Here is a 21,979-nt window from a genome sequence, read left to right as displayed (position 1 = left end):
GAAGTTTCCTCCTTCATAAACAATAGTTCCTTACCCCCCCTGTACAGGATTGCAAAAATGAAGTAGTATCTACAGCTATACATGCATTAAGCCAACTGTTACTTGTATTGCCAATTTGTGGTTTAAGATGCGGCTATAGTGTCTGCTTTACTTGATTAATAATTGTCCCTTATCCCCCAGGTCTTCTTCTAAATCTGTGTACACCCTGTGTTTAGGAGAACCATAAAGTATTAAACACTGCTATCATTACCATCACCATCACCACACCAATTTGTGGTCACATTCAATATATAGTGCTTTCCTTAAAGTATAATTGTGATTATTGGAACTGACTTCTCTGCAGTTTGTATGTGTATACAGCCCCTTGGTGGTTATTCAGATCACTCTGAATAACAGATTCAGCAATAAATGGAATTTCAACTCTCTCTATGTATCAGTTTCTCTTAGCACTTTACCTGCCATTTTTAACCATCTTTGCCAAAATGAACACAGCTACAGGAAATAATACTGACCACTTCTCAAAGTGACAAATCAAAGGGGTCATGTCAAAGGGGAATAGAAGTGCCTTTTTATTTATATATTAATTGCATTCTATGGATATTTTTGGTATTTTTAATTGCTGTTATCTGTTCTACCACTTCTTTTTCAAAATTACTTTTAAATGTCTTTTCCCAAAATTGTCATCTATTTATATGTAATCATAACTTACTGATAAAATTAAATTTAAATAATTCTGGTGCTCACCAGTGTTATATCCATTCTGGTAATCCATTTCCCTGGGTCTGTAGTTATAATCTGCGTGATTCACCCCATTCTGTTTTGATGAGCGGGCATACATGGGCTCTTCCCTGGGAGGATATGGATTTTCTCTTTAAAAAAATGTGCAAATAATAATTAAAGCACACATTCTAAAAAAACTTTAAGACCATGATTCTCAATTATTCATTAAGGAAGAAATTATTTGATCAGACTACAAGAATTTGATTATATTTCTTCAATAACACCTTATTTATGCAACCAAAGCAAAAACACAAAAATGTATAATGCTGTCTCTGTCTCAAACTCTTCCTACCTCATTCTGTAAGAATCTTCTCTGCCTCTGTATGCGTCATAGCCACTGGAAAGGAAAAAATAATAATTCTTAAGTTAAGATGAACAGCTCCAACACTCCTATCCAAGGTCCTGTTCAAGTCTTCCCTTCACCGCAGCTATTCAGAGTTACACCCCATAACATTCCTAAGGGACTTGCTTTGTGTAGCAAGATTTGACTATGAATGAGCGTCCCTCATGCACTTGGGATATTGGATTTCAATATGCAACTTACTGTTCCAACCATCAAACCAACTTCCCTCCAGTGACTCTTAATTTTTTCAGTCTCGAGTCGCCCTGTAGAAGGGCCTACTATCACCCACTGGTGCAGTATATCATCTGACATCAACATACATGCAATGTTAACACTGCAAATTGTTCTTTTTATTTTTCATACCAGGTGGAGGAAACGGGCTCCAATATGCACCTCTGTTTATTGAGGCAAGTTTAAGCAACTCTGTAAACAGAGCCCATGCAATACCACTTCAACTAAAATGCTTCCCTAACAGCAAAGAAGGCAAATACAGTGTATTTGCTTTCAAACCAGCCTGTTAGTGTCACAACAAGTATAATTTGTTCAAAAATATGCAATTTAAATAATATATCTTAAGTAAAAAAAGATTATATTCATATTCATCATCATTAACTGCTTCCATTAATATTACTCACTGGCCAAATTTAAGTCAGTTCATATTAACTTTTATTCTATCATCTGGTTTAATTTCAACACAGTAAATTGAAAGAGGCCAGTGATGTGACAAGGGTTTAAATTCTATCCTGTAGGTGTCTTGCCCAGCCTATGTTTATGAAATCTATCCGCAAATTTCTTTACTCAACTTTCTAACACATGACTGCCCTTATTCTTCTCTAATATCATTTCTTTGGGGCACATTCCATTATGACATAGATCTGCATGTATCAACCCCCTAGTGAATAACAATACTTGAAAAGAGAAATGGAAACCTTGCTTAATGAAAATATCTCTATCCATATTCGGTTTTCATACAAAATAACATAAACAATACATAAAACACATGCATGCCTTTAGACTGTTGCTTTACATTAATATGTGCATTCATCAATTGGGCATTAAGAACATTGGTCAAGTGGTCTTGCTCTCAGACACCTTGCCACAATAGGTAGCTTGCAGGATAAAAACCTCTTCCTGTTATATTAATACTTCAACATAAAAATTCATATCTATTACTTTATTTAAAACAGACTTTCTGCATAAATGTAAACCATGGATACTTTTATCAAAATTACTGTATCTAGGATTTTCATGCCAAATCGAATTTTCTACAAGAAAAAACTTTTTCCTACTCAAAATTCCTTGCTTGGCCTGTCCCTGAATTTGACGTTTTGTACAATTAAAAAAAAATATTCAGTTCTAAATGTTTCATGTAATATCAAGACCACCATCCATCAACCTGGCATTTCACAAGACGTACTGCAAAGAACTGGGAATGACATGGTAAGAATCAAGGGCTCAGATGGAACTATCATCATCAGGTACACTTCAGATAAACTTTTGTTCTATGAGTTTTATTGTCTTTAAAGATATGAATTAGTAAAGATAAGAAGCTCTGCAGAATAAAAATGACTTTTTCAAATACATCCAGGATACCTAAATTTATTAAGATAATTTCAGATAATTCCAATGTTATCACTTTTTTTACAAAATTTACCTTATAACATCACAAATAGACAGAACACAATAATTTTTGTTTTCACTTATAGCTGAAATAGGTAATTTAGATAAAAATCACCAGCAAACGCTTAACAGAAAATTGTCACAGAGAAAAAATTGAGGAAAACAGATTTCAGAAAAGATGCTTACTAAAATTTTAAAATCTTATTTGATAGACATGACTTACTTTTCCTGTGGCTGTCCATACCCATACATATCATTACCACGTTGCATGACACCTGGCATAATTCATCACTAGAAAACTAGAATGAGAAAAGGAATAATAATTATCCTGTAACAGAGAATTTCTTCAACAAAGTAACCTTTGGTTATGTTAAGGTACACCACTGCTGCAGCAACACATTTATCATAAACACAATATCGAAGGTTCTACGTGAGGCTATCTACATGCAATATTTCAATGCTAGAGGTTTAATTCTGACTTCAGCAACCTCGTTATATTGCTTCTCATGTCAAAAGTATTTCTGACTGCTTTAGACAAATAAACAGCACCTTAAAACCAAATACAATACCAAACAGGATACCTGTAAATGCACTGTAAACTATGTGACAATGTTATCAAATAGATTATACCTTTATTCCAAGAACAGACATAAACCGGCCCTTATCAACCATTTATCAATAAAACACCTGTTTACCCTATCCAAAGACATACTAAAAACTTAAAGGTTAAAGTCAAATTTCTATGCTATATTTTATATACACTTTTTGGTTATTTTTTCTAATAAAGAAAATTACTTCATGTTTTTGATTAAGCAAAAATAAGTAGTTTGTTCACTTTTCAATCAAAATATTAACCCACAACAGCAGTAAGATGGTAGAAATTCAACACTTGCGAGATAAAACCATGACATACAATTGTGTAAACCTACATTAGTTGTGAGGCAGGAATAAGGAACTGGAAATCTTTCATTATCTTCTACTTTCTTAATTTGTGAATTCACAATTTATAACTGTCTTGAACTATTTGAAATTTCAACAGAACGCACAAGTATTGGAACTCACTGAGACTCTTTGCAGAAGCACTATGTAATATCCCCTAAAAGGTAGAGCTTATTCTACCTATGAACATTGTCTTTAAGGGAGATGGACTTACACAATCAAATCTATTCATCAAAGGTAACCGCATTTCTAGCTTCTACCTGTAATATCTGATTATGTTCCTTCTATTCTCTTCTCTACCACTGCACAACTTTGCCTTATTTTGTTTGGGTCACATTACCCTTAATAAACTATGTTTATCTACAGCCAAAGTGTCAACAACCCTTTTTGCTTCAAATTCATTTTCACGGTTATGTCAACATTCTATAGCTAATACAGTAGACTTGGATGCACCGACCTTAGCATGACACACTGAGAACTGAGAGGGCAAGTCACTTCTATACCAAGGTCTTAAACATCTGTCATCACTTGTATCACTGTTCAACCCTACTGTTGAGAACATGAAGACCCTCTTGGTAACTCAACAAGTCATGCTTGATTATCAATAACTATTTGTTAAAGATAGGCCACACCCAGAGATGTCTAAGACATAAGTGTACGAGAAATCCAATATCTTTTTCTCACTGAAATACATGTACCTGATTTCTGTATGTTTAACAATAGGGGAGCTCTCCACCCAAATTACTCACCAACCTTTTGAAATAACTAATCACATGCTTATGGGTGATTGTGAAATACTAGTAAAATGTGTTTACTTAGAATATGTATGAATATGTATGGTTAAAAGATTTAAATTTTATCTAATAATTGATTATATTCATGATATTAAGTTAAAGGCTATATCATGATATACATAATGTATATCAACACAAACTATTATTGCAGACTTATGGTCAATATATGAACCAGCTGAAATGTTTTTCATATAAAGTATGTCAGTAAATTAGCACGACCAAGTTACTTATTATCAAATATATTAACATAGCCCATCAATAGTAGACAGGTGACTAGAAGACCATTAATATACATTTCATAACCTCATATATGAGGAAAAGATCACAAGAACACAAAACAATATGCAGTGTTATTAACCATACTGTTTCCATCCCATATATTGAGGGAGAGGGCTAGAGCTACATCTGCCTTTAAAATTTTTCATAAACACGTGTTCACTTAAGGCATTCCATAACACATTTTCTTCTTTAATGTTTTTTCATCCACATTCTTTGGCAGATTGACTATGTGACCCAATAACAAGTATCCAATTGTTAGGCAGATGAAAAACAAGGTGACACTAAAGTCAAATCTACAATCACAAATGGCACCAGCATCATCATAGACTGGCACAGCCCTGTACCTTTTAACAACTAGCACCCCCTTCCATAATATCACTGGATACTAAAAACAGAACTGAAAACAGATTTTATGTATGTCATTTTCACTTTCATCCGGTTATGTGGAGGTGCAAATATTATGTAAACTATAGTTATCAACCCCCTTATCATAATATCTGCTGAGGTAATTATAAAGGAATTATGCCTCTAATTCATACTTTCCTATATTGTTTCACTATCATCCAAAGATAACAATCAAATTTCATCCTCTTACGGTCCTTCAACTGACCCTCAGTGGTTGCAAGGTAGCACAACAAGAGTCCTTGTTCACTGAAACAATACTTACTTATCTAAGCTTTAGGTACATATAGTTTCCCTTATGGGACCTGCACATTACTGAATTCTAGCTTACAGGCATCCAGTGGGTTATTTCTAGCTTGTTCAATGTTTTAGACACAAACAGAATAAATATTTTTACACATGATATTTCACATATTCGGTCTTTTTAATATCAACCCAACTAATCGTTCATAAACAAAGCTGTGTTCAAATTATAATTAATTCACCGATTCAAAAAAGTGCCACAGTTACACTTAAAGCACTAGTGTTTTGAACCTTCAAGTAATATCTTCAATCAATAACCAAAGTAATTATGTAACAAAAAGGCCTTACAATTATGGTAATCAATTTTGCAATATGAGAGTTGAATAAAAAAGAATTTCAGGCATTTTTATCATAATACTATTAATTTCACAGTGGCACTACCATCAGATGTTTAGCTAAATGGGTGGCTTAAATAAAATTTGCTTATTATTAAAAGATTGAAAATTAACTAAATAAATAACCATTGCAATTATAAAACAGAGATACATACAAATTTTTGTTTGCCACATATTGCTTCTTTTCTGAAAACAATAACTAGTCAGAATGGAAAAAGCTACACTGATGTTTATGTAGAACTCTGATATTAGTAATCCATTAAATTGCTTTTAGATAAAAAGCTCAACAATATTGGTCAAATATGAATTACAACCAGTATCATATTATAAATGACAAATATCAAATAAAAGCAGAAAAACAAAAATGCCCGATGCTACATCAAACAGAACTAACATTCAGATGACCTGATATGCAGATCTACTAAAATATATAGCATCTGATATGCACCAGACTGGGAATTTTTTTCTCTTTGCCAAATCACCCCTTTTCATCACTTTTTTCTCCACATGATTTGAATTTGACTGAAACAAGTCAAATCAACCATTTTTTGTTAGCCAACTTAAGTCACTTTTAGCATTTGGCTCAATTGAATTGATGAGTGTTAGCGCTAACCCAGCCAGAGTTCCTTTGAAGTCATTAAAACAATTTTTGGGCCCTTATGAAATTGTTCTCAATACCACTGCCAACCAAAATTTAGCTGTCTTGTTTCAAAAAAGTCATGCCATACAATCAAGTATTTAGGACTGCTCACAACATTTTCTTTAAAATTTACTTCAGGCAAGTCACTTCCATAGTCTAAAACTCAGTTTGTATTTCTACGCTGATGCATAAATATTTCTGATGCATAAAATTTCTTACCTTCCAGTATGAAGGAAAAAATGTTGATTTTATTCATCATGCAACCCCCATATAACAATAAGTGGCATTTTATTCCTTGTCTCAGTTCTTTGACTCCATGACATTAACCTTAACAACATGTATAGCAGGAGCTAGACTTTGATGTATGAGTTTGAAATCTGACCACATTCTTAATCATTAACTTAAACAATTATTCTATCATGAACTCCCAAGTCTGGGATTCACAGGAGTTAAGTAGTGTCTCTAAAGTGCCCTCTAGTAAATGATGATGTCAAGGTTAATACATTGCATTGCTGACATAAGTCATAAAAGTCAAAAGTGCTGTAAGTAAGAATGCATCACATGAAGACATGTGAGCCTCCCACGATTTATCAAAGAAATACTATTTTTAAAGTAGTGCAACCATTTTTTACCAAATACACCACCTGAGTCAGACCGCAGAAAGGAACAGTATAATAATAATAAAGAACAAAAATATAATCTGGACCATCATTAATCAAACTTTCCCAAATTTATAAATTAGTGGATGTATATCTCATATGAGATAAAACTGTCAAACTGTATTAAATAAGTACTTGTGCATCTATATCATCTTTTATAACTATTCTTGTTTAATTAAAATAGAATGTGTGCTACGTGAAAGCAAAAACCAGGGTATCATATGTCAAAACTAGAAGCAAGAAGTATGTACTCTTAACTAGAGGTAAACGTTACAGAACATAAACCTAAAACTACGACTTTATGGACAACCACCTGTTGGAATACAATTAACTTACAACACTGGGAATAGTCCAAGCTTTCATAAAGAGTTCTTTATATATATATATATATATATATATATATATATATATATACACCATTTCAAACAGCTTTTAAACAAGACGATGTTATCCTTGCCAAGATTTCAAAATATAGTTTTGTGTCCCTGAATTTATCATAAAATGTTTTAAAGTTGAACTTGTGAAATAAACACCTGATAATTCAAACAGCTTTACATTTCAGTTGAATGCGAGTACTATAACATCTACGCATTTACCAGTAGTGGACGTATGTGTTCATAAGTATAACTATTTGATGGCAAAATTTATCACATATTTTAACCTACATAAATCATACTCCAACTAATCACTATACCCTACTCACAGTTAGCTCTAAGATGGCGGGACTTGAAAAAACTTTTTTCCTCCGAGTCGACTCCAGCAGTAAGGTTCTTTTTAAAGCACCCTGTATAATGACCGCTGATCCGCACAACTTTCAGCACAAGTTGGTCAATCACTCTAAAACGGAGATACAATGATCCGGAGTGACGTGCCTAATTTATAATACAAATATAAATGTAAACATTTGCCTCGCAATCACACTATGCTTGCCTCAGTTCTATTTGGAATATGGGCGAGGTTAGGGCTGTTCCATCAACCTCCCCTTTTGCAAACATAACAACATTTTACTGCAGCCTTTAGAACCATCAAATAATAAAGCAAATGTGTCTTTTCCTATGCAAATATCCATCTATTTATATTTCTAAAACTAAAATTGGACTGTAAAACAATTGTTTAAATATCTCACCAGAGGGTGGGATAAAGAATGCCCAGTCACATGTACTAACAAGGTGAAGGACGTTCTTTTGGAAGTGGAGAACGGAAAATAAATTACAAAAATCGCCAGGTTGGAAGGAAGCTCAAGCGAGACGTGTACAAAATAAATCGAATAGTGTTTTACAAACTAGCTTTACATTTTGACCAGGAGAATGCGGCGAGCACATGCCGGTAAGAACTCTATGAGGTAGACAGTCTGGAATGATTGTCTGAATGTAATCGTTCCAGTGGTTAAAAAGATAAAAAAAGACAAGTTGCAGTTGCCACGGTGCAAAGGCATCTTCACTCTTAAATTGAGTTCAAAAGTCACACGTCCAGAAACATCAATTCAAAATATTTTTAATTAAAAGGGCCCTCAGATTATAAATATATCAAAGATGAATTCACAAGGTTATGAAACGATACGTGTATTAAAATTTTTATTAACTATAAATTTTGTGTTACAAAATTCATATCTGTGGTGTGCATCTGAATCGTGGAGATGTTATTATATACACCTCTCTTGCATTTGTTATTATTGTAGTCTAACCAAAGGTACAGGTGGTAACATTGTTCCCTATTTGACCAATATACTCTTTGTATATCTCCTACTTTACCCTGTTACTATTTGATTTGTTGGCAGTCCTATTTTACACTGTATGATGTGTAAAACTGGTATTTGTGCTGAGGCATGAAATATTTAAGGGCCTATAACTGTAAAATGATGAACAGCTAACAACTCAGCTGCTTGTCGGCGGGTCACAAATCTTCTGCTTACCACTCCCCTCCCCAAGTCGCGCTCTCCTGAAATAAAAAGCCTGCCAGTCTCTAGTGCATCTACAATGCTGTGAATAAGTTCACATTTATCTTCTTGTCTACCAGTTATGCTGCCATGAAATTGTATACCCATTGTGCATTTCTAGCTTTCAACAGGTCTTTTTTTATTTTAGGGGATGGCTCATATGGACAGTCACAAATGATAGAAGAGGAAAATGACAGCTTAACAAACAGTTTGTCAGACAAAGTTAAAGCTCTAAAATCAGTATGTTATTATAAGTTACACTTTTTGCTTGTCTTAAGATTTAAACATTTTTGAATTTCAGATGATTGTACATTTTCCTAGACAAAGGCAGATACTCCCCAACACCTTAATGATCTGATTGATTGATTTCTTTATGAAGAGGAGAATTAGAGATAATTGTATTCAGTAGATCAGTAAGTTGAATAAGTTACTTGTGAAAAATGATTTTCAACAATACTCATAGTATGATAACAAAATTCTTTCTTTACCATTCTCATTTCAGTTAACAATAGACATAGGGACAGAAGTCAGAGAGCAGAATAAATTCTTAAATGATTTTGTAAGTGATGCATCTGTAGTTTTGAATATTATATAATGTTATTATTGTACAAGTGTATTACAAAATGCTTCCAGATAAATTTACACTCTGCTTGATCTGGTGTCATTGCTGTTGTGTTTAATCTATGATTACTGATTTTTTCCATGGCTATATACTCACTGTTTCAATCACGTATATTGATAGGGATGATAATTACTTAAATGATTGTATCGAAGAATTATCTCTTTTTTTCAAGAATTATGTTGCAGCATTTTTTTTATTTTGAATATTTGTGATGAACAGTTGATTTTTCTGTGCAGTATAGACTTTGAAATCAAAAACAATATACTATGCCTTAGAAACAGTAGACATATTCTGTAATACTGTATTATTATACATTCTAATTTTACATGCGACTACCTTTTTAGTAACATAATTTTGTAACATTCTGTTTTCTTTAGGATAACGATATGGATAATTCTAGTGGCATATTGGGTGCCACAATGGGACGATTGACTGCAATGGCAAGAGCAGGACACAACAAGTTTATTTGGTACCTGCTGCTCTTTTCACTCTTTGTTTTCTTTGTACTTTGGCTGATTATAAAAACAAGATGACAACTGGGCAATAAAAGCAGTATTCAGCAATATATTTATGTATATGTATTTTCTGGAATTGTAACAAGAAATGAGACAAGTTTATTAAGGAACATCACCAAACAGTACATTCACTGTTTGGTGATCACAAAGAATGAAGTTTTCCCTGGTGCTTATTATTTATTTTGTAATAGTTGATAGTGACATCTTGGTCATCTGTTTTCTAAACAGGCATTACATCTTTGTGTCATGTGGAATTGTTTGTATGGAATAAGAACTACTACTCAATGTTTTTTAGAATTTATTTATTTGTTTAACAACAACAAAAACCAAGGAAAAAGAAGATAATAGTGATTAAATGGTAATTAAAAACATCCCAAATTTGTTTTAATTGACCGTCTCATCCTTCAAACTTTGAAATTTAAACTGACTGTTGTGCATTTCTGTTTGTTACATACACAATATGCCATAACCTTTGAGATAAGACTCTCAAGTAATAAATCTAAGACAAGCTTATATTCACTTGTATGCTATTCCTAATGCTAATTTTAGAATTATATAGCTGTCCTTATTATGTAAGAATTACTTGAAATAAATATTTTTCTATTTAATTGTAAAGTTCAAAACGGTATCAGTACTTAGCCATTCTATGCATGAATGTTACTAATATTTAATGGAAAAGTTATAATTTTATAAATCAAGAATTTAAGAATTTTTTTTTTAATTACAACTTCAAGATTACAAACTTAAAGAATCTAAAGATTACAGCCAAAGTGCAATCAACTTTTACCTCCATGAATAATGATTTTGTCAAACAACAAATGTAATAAATAACTTAACAAAGTAACAATTTCAAAATAACATAACTAGAACATCAAAACAGTGCAATTCAAAATGTTTAAATTCCTAATTATATAAAATATACTATATTACATTAATGGGACCAGTAAAAATGGAACTCTTTCTTACTCTTTTGATTAAGTTGGTGATCCCTGGTTGTTTGGGCTGTTATAATTCATTGCCAAGTCGAGTAAAACTTGAGCTATTTCTTGTTGCTCAGCATCTCTAAGAAGAGGAGTGGTAGGTGTGTCATGTTGTCTTGCATCTTTATGTATCTTCATCATGTGCCCTTTCTCCATCTTTCTCCTAAAATATAAGTATGCAAACTAGTTTGAAGAAGATTATTTTGTCTGAAGTAGAAAGAAAGGTTTACTTTATTCCTGTTTTGTAAATAGTAGATGATTCAGCTTTAATCTTGACTTTACAGTGTTTAAATTTTAAGAATAAGATATTATCATTACTTAAAAAGTATATAATAGAAACCTTTTGTTTTCATTGTTTTTGGTTCTAAAAATTGTCTCTGTTTCTAAAGTTGGGTTTTTGCCAGGACTTTGAGTGTGGTGCCTCTTTGAGAAGTTGGGGACCATTTGTAACAGCTCTGAGTCCTGCTCCAGTTTTTTATCAAGATCCATAGCTTCCAGTCTGTTCATTGATGTAGTAGGCCCATGAGTCCCAGCCTTCAGTGGTGACTGGTAGAAAGGAGCAATAGTATATGGCTGGTAGACTGAGAGTGGAGTATTTGGTTTTTTTTGTGTGGATAGTGTTTCTGGTGTAGATCTGGTTGACATCTTACCAGATGGGGTGAACTTAGGCTTAGATCTGTGGCTATCTTTGCTGTGGTGTACACTACTGGATTGGTAAGTGGATGGAGATGGCGTAGCGACTCCATTCCATCCCTCTAATGTACATTGTGTGATATTAAAGTTTGGTAGTGTTGTCACATCCTGTACCTGAACTGACTGGTCTGACCCAGTGAAACCTGTAGCCAGTGGTTGATCTAAGGGTGCTGAACTTGCATCTCCTTCATGTAGGGTTTCAGAAATTGTCATAGGACTTGTAACTGAACCATCACTGCATGTGGCAGTCAACTGTGTGGTTGGGTTACTCAAGTGTGTGATGGAGTCCGCTCTGCTAGTCACCAGGGTCCTTTCTTCAGCATAAGTGATAAAAGGTTGGGTAGAAAAGATATTGCTATGATCGAGCAGGGTAATTGGTTCACTTTCATCCTGGGCAGTTTGGCCTGTAGAAATGTCATCCAAAAGTACCTCTGTTAAGTCCAAAATTTCCAGTTGAAGCTGATCTGGTTCCTTCATTCTTCTGACATTTAAATTGCTTATGTTGAGGACATATGGGACTGCATGATCTGACAAGTCCGAGCTAGCATCTGGAGGGGTGTTTTCAGGTTGCTTTTGTGGCTCACAAACTGTTGAACAGGGGGTTTCTTGGTAACTCATTGCTGTAATAAATGGGCTTTCCCAATCACCCTGGTAGTCGTTTTTTTGAAAATCTGTAGTTGCAGCCTGAAAGCTGTTATCTTGAAGCACAGCAGGCTTCTCCTCATGGCTATTTTTCTGAAGGAATGCAGGATCTCTTGGGCATGTGTTCCCTTGTAAGACTGCTAAATTCCCTCGGAATGGGATACTTTGTACTTTCAGACCCTGCTGTGAATGTGGAGCCACCAGTTCTTGATGATCCTTGCAATATGCTACATCTTGTAGATTTTGAACTGTTTTAGAGGTTGATGCTTCAAATAAGCCTCCAGACTGAACCTGGTGCTGCTGGAAAATTGGCTCGTATATATATATATATATATATATATATATATATATATATATATATATATATATATAGTTTTTATTTAAACAATTAATAGAATTAATTCTTGAAGAATTATAGAATAAAAAGAATGTCAATAGCTTCACAAGACAAAAAAGTAAATGAGACAATACTAGTAAATGTTTATTTAAATATTGTGTTTTGTACATGTAAACACAGTTTTCACCAAATAACATCATAAGATTTTTTAAAAGATCAAAATTGCTAAATGCTATAAATGGAAATTTGTAATTTACCTCAGTGTTTGTTGTATGAATTTTATCTTTTTGATTGATGATGGAAGCTCTAGTTTCCTGGAAAAGTTTCTTCTTTTTGCTTTTCATTTGCCTTCTAGCATTTGCAAACCATGTCTTTACCTAAAATATGAAAGAACCATAGAGCAGCTTAAACTTGTGTATACTTGATGCACATTTCCACCACTTCAGAATGTTTTCAAACCTCTTCAAATGTTTAACTGCAAAACTTACAAACAAAAAACATTAAGTAAATTAATGCTTTTGCCAATTTACATGTTCACCCATTTTGACAAACTTATCTATTTATCATTTTCCCATCCTAAATTTACCAGATGTTAAAATTGCATTCTTTTGAACCCTCTTACAATACCTTAGTCAAAAAATATTTAATTTCTTTTTATGTACAGACACAGATGTGTCTGTACATATTGCCATCACCTGCGTTTGTCGTCACCGTCGCCGATCATGTCGCCGTCGCCGTGCACTTTCAGCGTTAACACCATAAGTGGAAGACAGTTTTACTTTTTGGCTTTATATTTACAGAGCTGACTAATATTCATAAAACGCAGGCCAAGTTCGAAAATCAGCATGATCGGGCCATTATTGTAGAATTTATGCTGTTTTTTTCACTTTTTAGCATATATGCAACACTGTTAACACATTTCAAGGAAAACCAATAGACCTGTTGTCATGAAACTCACAGGAGTAATCAATCTTACTAAAACGCAGATCAAGTTCGAAAATTGGCATGATCGGGCCACTATTTTAGTAGTTATGCTGTTTTTTTTCACTTTTCAGCATATGTGCAACACTGTTAACACATTTCAAGGAAAACCGATAGACCTGTTGTCATGAAACTCACAGGAGTAATTAATCTTACTAAACGCAGGTCAAGTTCGAAAATCGGCATAATCAGGCCATTATTTTATACGTTATGCTGTTTTTTCACATTTCCTCAGATTCAATTCTTAGGCATGTTAACAGTCTCATTATTTAACTAATAAGATTCGTAAAAGTGTTTGTTTGACATTTCCTGCATCTTTACAACATTGTTAGTTGATTATGTAAAAATGATGGTAAAGTTGTTATCATGTATTGTATAATAGAGTTTCAAAAATGGAAATAAACTCATATCATTGCAGTTTGTCAGATTCATTCATTCACTATGTTCAGAAACTCAGAATGGAGGAAATTGGACATTAAAGACTGTTCTATTGATACTTTTCCCATCTCATCAATTTTCTTAGTTGGTCATATAAAAATGGCAGTAAAATGTTAATTTTGTTTTATGTTAAAAAAGTATTAAAAATGGAAATAAACCCATTTCAGAACAGTGCTGTCTTGTTTAGCATATATGCAGCACTGATAACACGATAAGTGAAAAACCATTTTACCTTTTGGTATGAAACTTACAGAACTGATGAATATTCATAATACGCAGGTCAAGTTCGAAAATCAGCATGATCGGGTCACTTTTAGGGAATTTATGCTGTTTTTTCACTTTTTTCAGCATATATGCAGCACTGATAACACGATAAGTGGAAAACCATTTTACCTTTTGACTTGAAACTTACAAAACTGATGAATATTCATAATACACAGATCAAGTTCGAAAATCAGCATGATTGGGTCATTTTTCGGGAATTTATGCTGTTTTTTTTTTTCATTTTTTTCAGCATATATGCAGCACCGATAACACCATAAGTGGAAAACCAATTTACATTTTGGCTTGAAACTTGCAGAACTGATAAATATTCATAATACGCAAGTCAAGTTTGAAAATCAGCATGATTCGATTATTGTTAGGGAATTTATGCTGTTTTTTCACTTTTTTCAGCATATATGCAGCACTGATAACACAATAAGTGGAAAACTGTTTTTTCATTTGGCTTGAAACTTACAGAACTAATGAATATTCCTAATACGCAGGTCAAGTTTGAAAATCGGCAAGATCGGGCAATTTTTATGGAAGTTATCCTGTTTTTTTTTTTTTTTTAATGTTTTCAGCTCTTTTATAACACCGATAACATGATAAGTGTAAAAATGTTTTTCCTTTTGGATTGAAATTTACAGAACTGGTGAATATTTATAATACGCAGGTCAAGTTTGAAAATTGGCATGATTGGACTATTTTTACAAAAGTAATGCTGTTTTTTACCCTTTATTCAGCATACATGCAACACTGATAACGCATTTTAAGGAAATCCAATCAGCCTTTTGTCTTGCAACTCACAGGAGTGATCAATCTGACCAGTATACAGATCAAGTTTGAAAATAAGCTTGATCAGTTAAGTTTTGATGAAGTTATAAGCCTTTTTGTATATAAGTGGTTTTTCTTCAGATTTAATTCTTAAGCATGTTAACAGTCTCATTACGGAACTAATTGGATATTTAAAAGTGTTGTTTTAACATTTTCTGCTTCTTTACAATATTGTTAGTTGATTATATAAAAATGACGGTAAACCTATTATCGTGCATTGTGTAATAAAGTATCAAAAATGGAAAGGAACTCATCATTGCAGTTCGTCAGATTCAATCATTCACTATGTTCAGAATCTCCAAATGGAGCTAATTGGACATTATAAATTGTTCTATTGATATTTTTCCTATGTCAACAATTTTCCTAGTTGATCATTTAAAAATGACAGTTAATTGATTATGGTTTTATGTAAAAAAGGTGTTGAAAATGGAAAGAAAATCATTTCAGTACAGTTATCTCTTGTTAACATTTTGGCATTTTGAAAGTGTGACCCCTACTTCTATGTCCTTGGAGACCTTTCCATATCACATTTTCTGAATATCCATGATACTTTTATTTTTTTATAAAAAAATTGATGGTCATTATGTTGTTAAGTATTATGTTACATTGCATGAAAGTTAAAGAAAACCCTATTTTGGACACTGCTGCCAGGATAGCGATTAAGGGAAAACCATGTTACTTATGATAATCAACCTTACTGAAAAGACTGAAGTGCAGCTTGTGTTGGAAAACCATCGTAATTGTTTTCTGTTTTGAAAGCAATGCAGTACAGTGCTATTTGGTGCAATAAATGTATATGGATAGTAGGCAGTTAATCCAGGGTTATAAAATAATTTGCTTAATTAATTTTCAAGTGGGCATTAAATGAGATTACATAAACACACATTGAGATTTCATTGTAAAGTCCCATCGGTTTAGCTTTCTTAACTGTGTCACATAATTAGGAATCGATGATTATTATGCAGGTAAATGTTATTTAATATGGAAAATAAGTTCACAAAAAAAAATTTGTGTAACGCTTACATTAATGCTAAAGATGAATAACAGTGCCTTATTATTCTCAAACTCAATAGGGTTATTCATATCATGTTAGTAATTGTACAGCTAGATTAAAAGTTTTAATAGCAGCTTTATTTTTATTTTTTTATGTTTTATTTTACATTTTCTTTTATTTTTTATGCTGTTTTTTCACTTTTTTCAACATATATGCAACATTAATAACACAATATAAGAAAAACAGCTTAGCCAATTGTCATTATACTCACAGGAGTGGTCAATCTTACAAAAATGCAGGTTGAGTTCAAAAATCAGCGTTATCGGGCCATTATTTTAGAAGTTGTACTGTTTTTTCAAATTTCCTCAGATTCAATTCTTAGGCATGTTAACAGTCTCATTATTGAACTAATAAGATACGTAAAAGTGTTTGTTTGATATTTCCTGCATCTTTACAACATTGTTAGTTGATTATGTAAAAATGATGGTAAACTTGTTATCATGTATTGTGTAATCAAGTGTCCAAAACGGAAATAAACTCCTATCATTGCAGTTTGTCAGATTCAATCATCCACATCTGCCATGATGACCATGATGGGAAAACCATGTTACTTATGATTGTCTAACTTTCAAAAAAGAAACACAGGAGTAAAATGCATCCCGAGTTGGAAAAGCAGTCTAATGGGCTTCTTTTTCTGGAAGTTATACATTTTAGTGAAATATTCATTATCTTTTTGGCATATTCATTGTGGGACTCGGAGCTCCCATGGACATGAAGCCGGATGGTAATCAAATTTTCTACATGTTCATGCTATTTATAGTCAATAATCAAAAATTGGTGATAATTATTCTATAATTTATTATGTAATGTTACATCAAAATTGACAATAATCTTTATGCACTGCTACTGCAAACATTATGAAAAGAAAACTGTGTTATATTATTTATTATATTTAACTTAAGAGTATGATTTTTAGGATTGGCATGCAGTTCAAATTAGAAAGCCAGGTCAATTGGGTTATCATTTATTATTGAATTTAATGCAATTTTGTGTGATATTTCATTTTTCTCATTCTGGCACTTTCTAAGTATAAACTTGAACTCTGATGGGCCTGAAGCCTTATGCTTTTACTTTCGTCGGTGTTACCTGTTGTGCAAAATTAAAATTTGATGTTGACTGTGCAGTTAAACATAATGTATTATTGCATCAGAAGTGGTAGTCTCCTATTTTGTGCATTATTGTTGTGTGCTCTTCTTAAGTTGTGACTTATGGGCCTGAAAGACCTTTGAGAGGGTCAGTCTATAAATTTCCCTTGGGTATCACTTAGCTAATTTCAGTTTTAAAGTAATTTGCCTAATTGATAGGCTACATAAAGCACACTTGTGATTTGAGATTACATAAAGCACACTTGTTGATATTTCCCTGTAAACTCCTATAGGTTAAGCTCTCTGCTAGATTAATAATAAGGAAGCAGTGATAATTATGCAGGTAAATTTTGTTAAATATTGCAAATAAGTTTTTAATATATATATATATATATATATATATATATATATATATATCAAACTGAAAGATTAAAAGTTTGAATAGCAGCTTTATTGGAATTATATTTACCTCTGCCAAGGAGGTTATATTTTCACCCCTGTCTGTCATCAACATAACTCAAAAAATTATGGACTGATTTTGCTGAAATTTTCAGGAACTGTCAGAAGTGGGCCAAAGAGGACTCTCGGAGTGCTTTTCTGGTTTTGTTATGTTTTCCTTTATAATTTTTTCTCAAAGACTTGCATTTGTGACTTTTAACTCTCATCCCCCTGAGACTCCGACATTTCTGTATTTCCACATAAGCAGTTGTATTGTTTTTTTATGTCTTTAAACATTATGTTACTTATGTAATATTATTTTATGCACTGTCATCATTTTTCAAATATTGAGACTTTCATCATGTGAATTTGAACTCTCATTGTCCTGAAACTGTAATCTTGTTGAAAGGGTAGATTGAGACCATCTTCTGGGACTTCCGGAAGACAGTCAGGTTATTAAGTTTATATTGCCTGGTATCTATTTTTTCTTCTGTTGGAAGACCATCAAAATGGAGGATGGATCAAAATAGATACTTTGGAATACTGTCAGAGAATATCTCTGGGTCCGCTCATGTTATTGACCATTTTACCTGTTGTGCATGATTAAAATTCAGTGGTGACTGATAGTGCTATTATAAGCATTATTTATTATTGCATCAAAATTGACAAAATGACCTTTTTTGCATCTTTATTTTCTGTTTTTTGTCTGTACATTTGACAGCTTTGCTGCCTTGTTAGAAAATAGATTTTTCATGTGAAGGCAGCCTAAATGTCAATGAATGGCTGAAAATAACACAATAGATAATATCCTTGTTCCAAGTAAAATTGACTGTTGAGTTTGGAAACTAGCACCCCCCTAACACAAAAATAAAAAAAAATTAAAGGTATGGAAAGTGTAACAGACTTGACATATTCTTTTAATTTCTATTTTTTAAACATGTAAATATTAAAATATAACAAATAAAATGCTTCATTTGAGGAAAGAACATAGCTATAGTACAATTATAAACAAAGAATAACAAGATGTAAGTTGTATGCCTAACTTTTACCTGCAAAATGCTGATATTACATTGTTCAGCAAGAATAGCCACCTCTTCCTTTGAGGGGTATGGGAACGCCTTATGCTCAGCAAACCAACTTCTGAGGAGTATTTTAGATTCCACAGGTAACCCAGTGTTAATTTTGTAGTCTTCAGGGCATATATGTGAGGGTGGTCGGTTTCTGAAGAAATACATATCAAACAAGGAAAGCACTCTTGAGTGCACAGACCCAAAGCAGCTCAATTCTCAATATTTAATATTATTGACTTATTAACTAAATGATTTAATCATTAAATTTTAGTCTTTTATAATTAATGACCTCAATTCTTATCAATAATAGTGATGAACTAATATCAATTGAGTAACAAAAATTTCAGCAAAATCTGTCCACGACTTTTTGCATAATGTTGTTAACAGACCGACAGACAAAAAATTAACTAATGATTAACCATTAATTAATTAACCAATAGCATTAATCCTGGCAGAGGAAAAGACTGTACTTTTACTCTTGTCTCTGTTCGTTATTTTGAATAACATAATGAAGTTTCAGCGATTTTAACTTAAAACTGCCATGGTTTCTTTTCCTAACCGTCGGCCTAAAAGATTGAGTACACAAACACAATTAGTTAGTAAACAGTGGCGGGTCCAGGATTATTTGAAGGGGGTCGTGGATGCGACGCCGATCCCTCCCCCCCCCCCCCCCCCCCCCCCCCCCCCCCCCCCCCCCCCCATTTTAGAGGGTGAACGGTGCCATTTGGTACGGTTTAGAACTATGATTTAGCTAGTCAAAATTGTAATTTCAAGAGGGGAATATTAGTGTGATTTTTTTCAGAAATCGATGGGGAGGGGGTCCGGACTTACCTTTGGCGAATCCTGAAGCGTGTCACAGCTGACAAGGGTCGGCCGATTTCCAGTTCCTTCTCTGCATAAAGTGATTGGAACCAAAGATTTAACGCTTCCTTGCGATCTGTTATTTTGCCCTCCTACAAGACAAATTTACACAAATCAAACTGAAAAAGAAATAGAAAAGTGCATTTTTGCTTTTATAAGATGATATTAATATGTTAATCAACATTACGAGTCAACCATTTGACTCTGATGGGTTCAGTATATTAACACTTATGCACGTGCCCCCACAAACTTACACACGGTTTTCGATGTTTATCTGTTTACAGTTATGAGGTTACTTTGATCAATGCCTCTGCTATTTAAATAAATCCATTTTGCCATTTACTTATTTTTTGATGTTCACCTCTGAAATGACTGCAACTCTCGTTTCATAAATATATATATATATATATATATATATATATATATATATATATATATATATATATATATATATATATTTGAATAGACTTAAATATCTTAAATATTACAAGTCGTAGAATTAAATTTGCAAACTAATTTATTAGAATTACAGAAGTAAAGATCAAAATAACCACATAGAATTGAATAAACAAAATATAATTAGGTGAAACATTGAAAATCCGAGATAATATAATGGGGGAAGGTATTCTGCATAAGCACCACTATACTAAGGAGGGGTGTGGTTAAATAATTGACCCGCTGCTGCCCCCTCTTCTCCTTCCCTGAATCTTCAACGATGCGTTTTCAGCCGATTTTCAGATCTGTTCTTAATTTTTAACCGCATCATTTAACTTAACAGTATTGACTTTAGATAAACGCAAAATAATTATTAAGTATGTATATATGGTGTGTGTGTGTGTGTGTGTGTGTGTGTGTGCGCCTCGCGACCGAACGATCGTAGACCTTTGCATAAATGCTAGCGAAATCATTAGCGAAATTGTTTTTCAGCTTTACCAAATATTAATTATTAAAGCATCAATAGCTGAACTGCTTAAAACCCCACCTTATAGTACTCACCAAAATGTTAGATCTGGCTTCTTCATACTTTCTCTGCCAAATATGTAATTTTACCAAATTAAAAAGAAACTTCTCGTTAGCCTTTAATTTTCTAAATAAATTATCTGGAATATTTTCTACAAAACTGGATAATTCTGTAAGAAGTCCATGATCATACATCAAGGAAGACAATTCTCCTGCTGTGGCACTGACATACGACAACCGAAGACAGTTTTCAGTATCACATATCGATGTCATTTCATTCCATACACTTAAATGTTCTTTCAAAAGCTGCACCCAGTTTTCTGAACCTTCCATGATTGAAGTAATTCCGGCAGACGACACGTCAGTTTCGTTAGAAAGACTGCAGAACACTACGCAGTGCAGTAAAACATCGTTTTCAAAATCAGTTCAAAATTAATAGGTTTCCTGTTTGAAATGTCATTCCAGTTTTACTTACATTTATAACGAGCGTGCTGTTCGCGCGATAAAACACCGTCAATCAACGTAACTGCAAACTAACCAATTAGCAGTAAACGGTAGCTACTTCAATTGATTGTTTGACATATGTCTGTCAAATATTATGTGACTCGCAGGTGTCCATAGCGCGCCCGATTTTACAGAAATTGGATGAAGAAAGACAATTAAAATATATATGGAGTAAAGAAAAAATGCTGGATGAGTGCTTCAGATTAAAATAAGTTAATCAATTGTTACTCTCTACCAGGGCCGCAAATGAATTATGTGCACTTTTCTCCAGCGCAGCAGAGAATCGTGTCATGAATTAGCCAGAGATATATCTATGAATATCTAGTGAAAAATTCATCTGCGACCCTGGTAGGGGGTAATTAATTGTTATGGTGGCTCTCTTAACTAGAAGTAAGATATGACCAGCCGAAGCGTAAGGCTAACGCATTACAATGGTGTTTTTCTCTCAAATTTTCTAGCTGGACATTTCAAAAAAGTAAAAGGAATTAAATAGACAATTATCTGTTAATATTCAAGGGGATCCTCCAGGATGAAAAATACTTTTGCAAATTGGCCGTGTGCGTGTGTGTTTTTTTTTTTTTTTTTTTTTTTTTTTTTTTTTTTTTTTGCATTTGTAAATGGCTTTTATTGCCCATAAAATGGGTTGGTGAAAATCAATTTAAAGAGCCACA

The 21,979-nt window shown here is 33.1% G+C and overlaps 3 protein-coding genes across 11 annotated transcripts in view; 1 reads left to right on the top strand and 2 right to left on the bottom strand.

The window, feature by feature from the left end:
- LOC106171223 (epidermal growth factor receptor kinase substrate 8) overlaps positions 1-8,057 on the bottom strand; it is a 31,370-nt gene extending 23,313 nt beyond the window's left edge. For 6 of the 8 annotated variants that reach the window (XM_087012987.1, XM_087012771.1, XM_087012885.1 and 3 more), the window contains exons 1-4: positions 7,798-8,057; positions 2,967-3,042; positions 1,073-1,117; positions 745-869 (exon numbers count right to left, since the gene is read on the bottom strand). In XM_087012987.1, coding sequence (XP_086869113.1) covers positions 745-869; positions 1,073-1,117; positions 2,967-3,025 — 229 coding nt within the window. In that variant the 5' untranslated portion in view covers positions 3,026-3,042; positions 7,798-8,057. Of the gene's footprint in view, positions 1-744; positions 870-1,072; positions 1,118-2,966; positions 3,043-4,139; positions 4,162-7,797 lie in introns of those variants that run through there. The other 2 variants (XM_087012819.1, XM_087013052.1) reach the window with 2 other exon arrangements.
- Positions 8,058-8,240: 183 nt separating this feature from the next.
- LOC106171275 (BET1 homolog) lies at positions 8,241-10,775 on the top strand. Its single transcript, XM_013551561.2, has 4 exons — positions 8,241-8,420; positions 9,179-9,270; positions 9,533-9,589; positions 10,030-10,775. The coding sequence occupies exons 1-4, from the start codon at positions 8,402-8,404 to the stop codon at positions 10,183-10,185; spliced, it is 324 nt and encodes a 107-aa protein (XP_013407015.1). The 5' UTR covers positions 8,241-8,401; the 3' UTR covers positions 10,186-10,775.
- A 138-nt stretch (positions 10,776-10,913) lies between these two features.
- On the bottom strand, positions 10,914-21,679 carry LOC106171135 (uncharacterized). Of its 2 annotated transcripts, none has more exons than XM_087013638.1 (6): positions 20,841-21,679; positions 19,815-19,936; positions 18,963-19,134; positions 13,077-13,196; positions 11,488-12,782; positions 10,914-11,310 (listed from the first exon to the last, which is right to left on the bottom strand). In XM_087013638.1, the coding sequence occupies exons 1-6, from the start codon at positions 21,135-21,137 to the stop codon at positions 11,142-11,144; spliced, it is 2,175 nt and encodes a 724-aa protein (XP_086869764.1). In that variant the 5' UTR covers positions 21,138-21,679; the 3' UTR covers positions 10,914-11,141. The 2 variants fall into 2 exon arrangements, with proteins under 2 accessions (XP_086869764.1, XP_086869811.1); XM_087013685.1 differs by having other exon boundaries at positions 11,488-12,779.
- Between the last annotated feature and the right edge of the window lie 300 nt (positions 21,680-21,979).

This window comes from Lingula anatina, chromosome 1 (genome assembly GCF_051362555.1).
Source record: "Lingula anatina isolate TDL-2025a chromosome 1, LinAna3.0, whole genome shotgun sequence".
Lineage (NCBI taxonomy): Eukaryota > Metazoa > Brachiopoda > Lingulata > Lingulida > Lingulidae > Lingula > Lingula anatina.
The sequence above is the reverse complement of the archived record's forward strand: the minus strand, read 5'-3'. Positions and strand labels throughout refer to the sequence as shown.

What these genes read in the sequence shown, in the direction of transcription:
- LOC106171135 (XM_087013638.1), bottom strand. Translation starts at nt 21,137, where the DNA reads ATGGAAGGTTCAGAAAACTGGGTGCAGCTTTTGAAAGAACATTTAAGT. An exon ending in GTAATATCAGCATTTTGCAG is followed by an intron (nt 13,197 to 18,962) that starts GTAAAAGTTAGG and finishes TTCATATTTTAG; the next exon opens with GTAAAGACATGGTTTGCAAA. An exon ending in TTCATACAACAAACACTGAG is followed by an intron (nt 12,783 to 13,076) that starts GTAAATTACAAA and finishes CCAATTTTCCAG; the next exon opens with CAGCACCAGGTTCAGTCTGG.
- LOC106171275 (XM_013551561.2), top strand. An exon ending in AAGTTAAAGCTCTAAAATCA is followed by an intron (nt 9,271 to 9,532) that starts GTATGTTATTAT and finishes TTCTCATTTCAG; the next exon opens with TTAACAATAGACATAGGGAC. An exon ending in ATAAATTCTTAAATGATTTT is followed by an intron (nt 9,590 to 10,029) that starts GTAAGTGATGCA and finishes TGTTTTCTTTAG; the next exon opens with GATAACGATATGGATAATTC.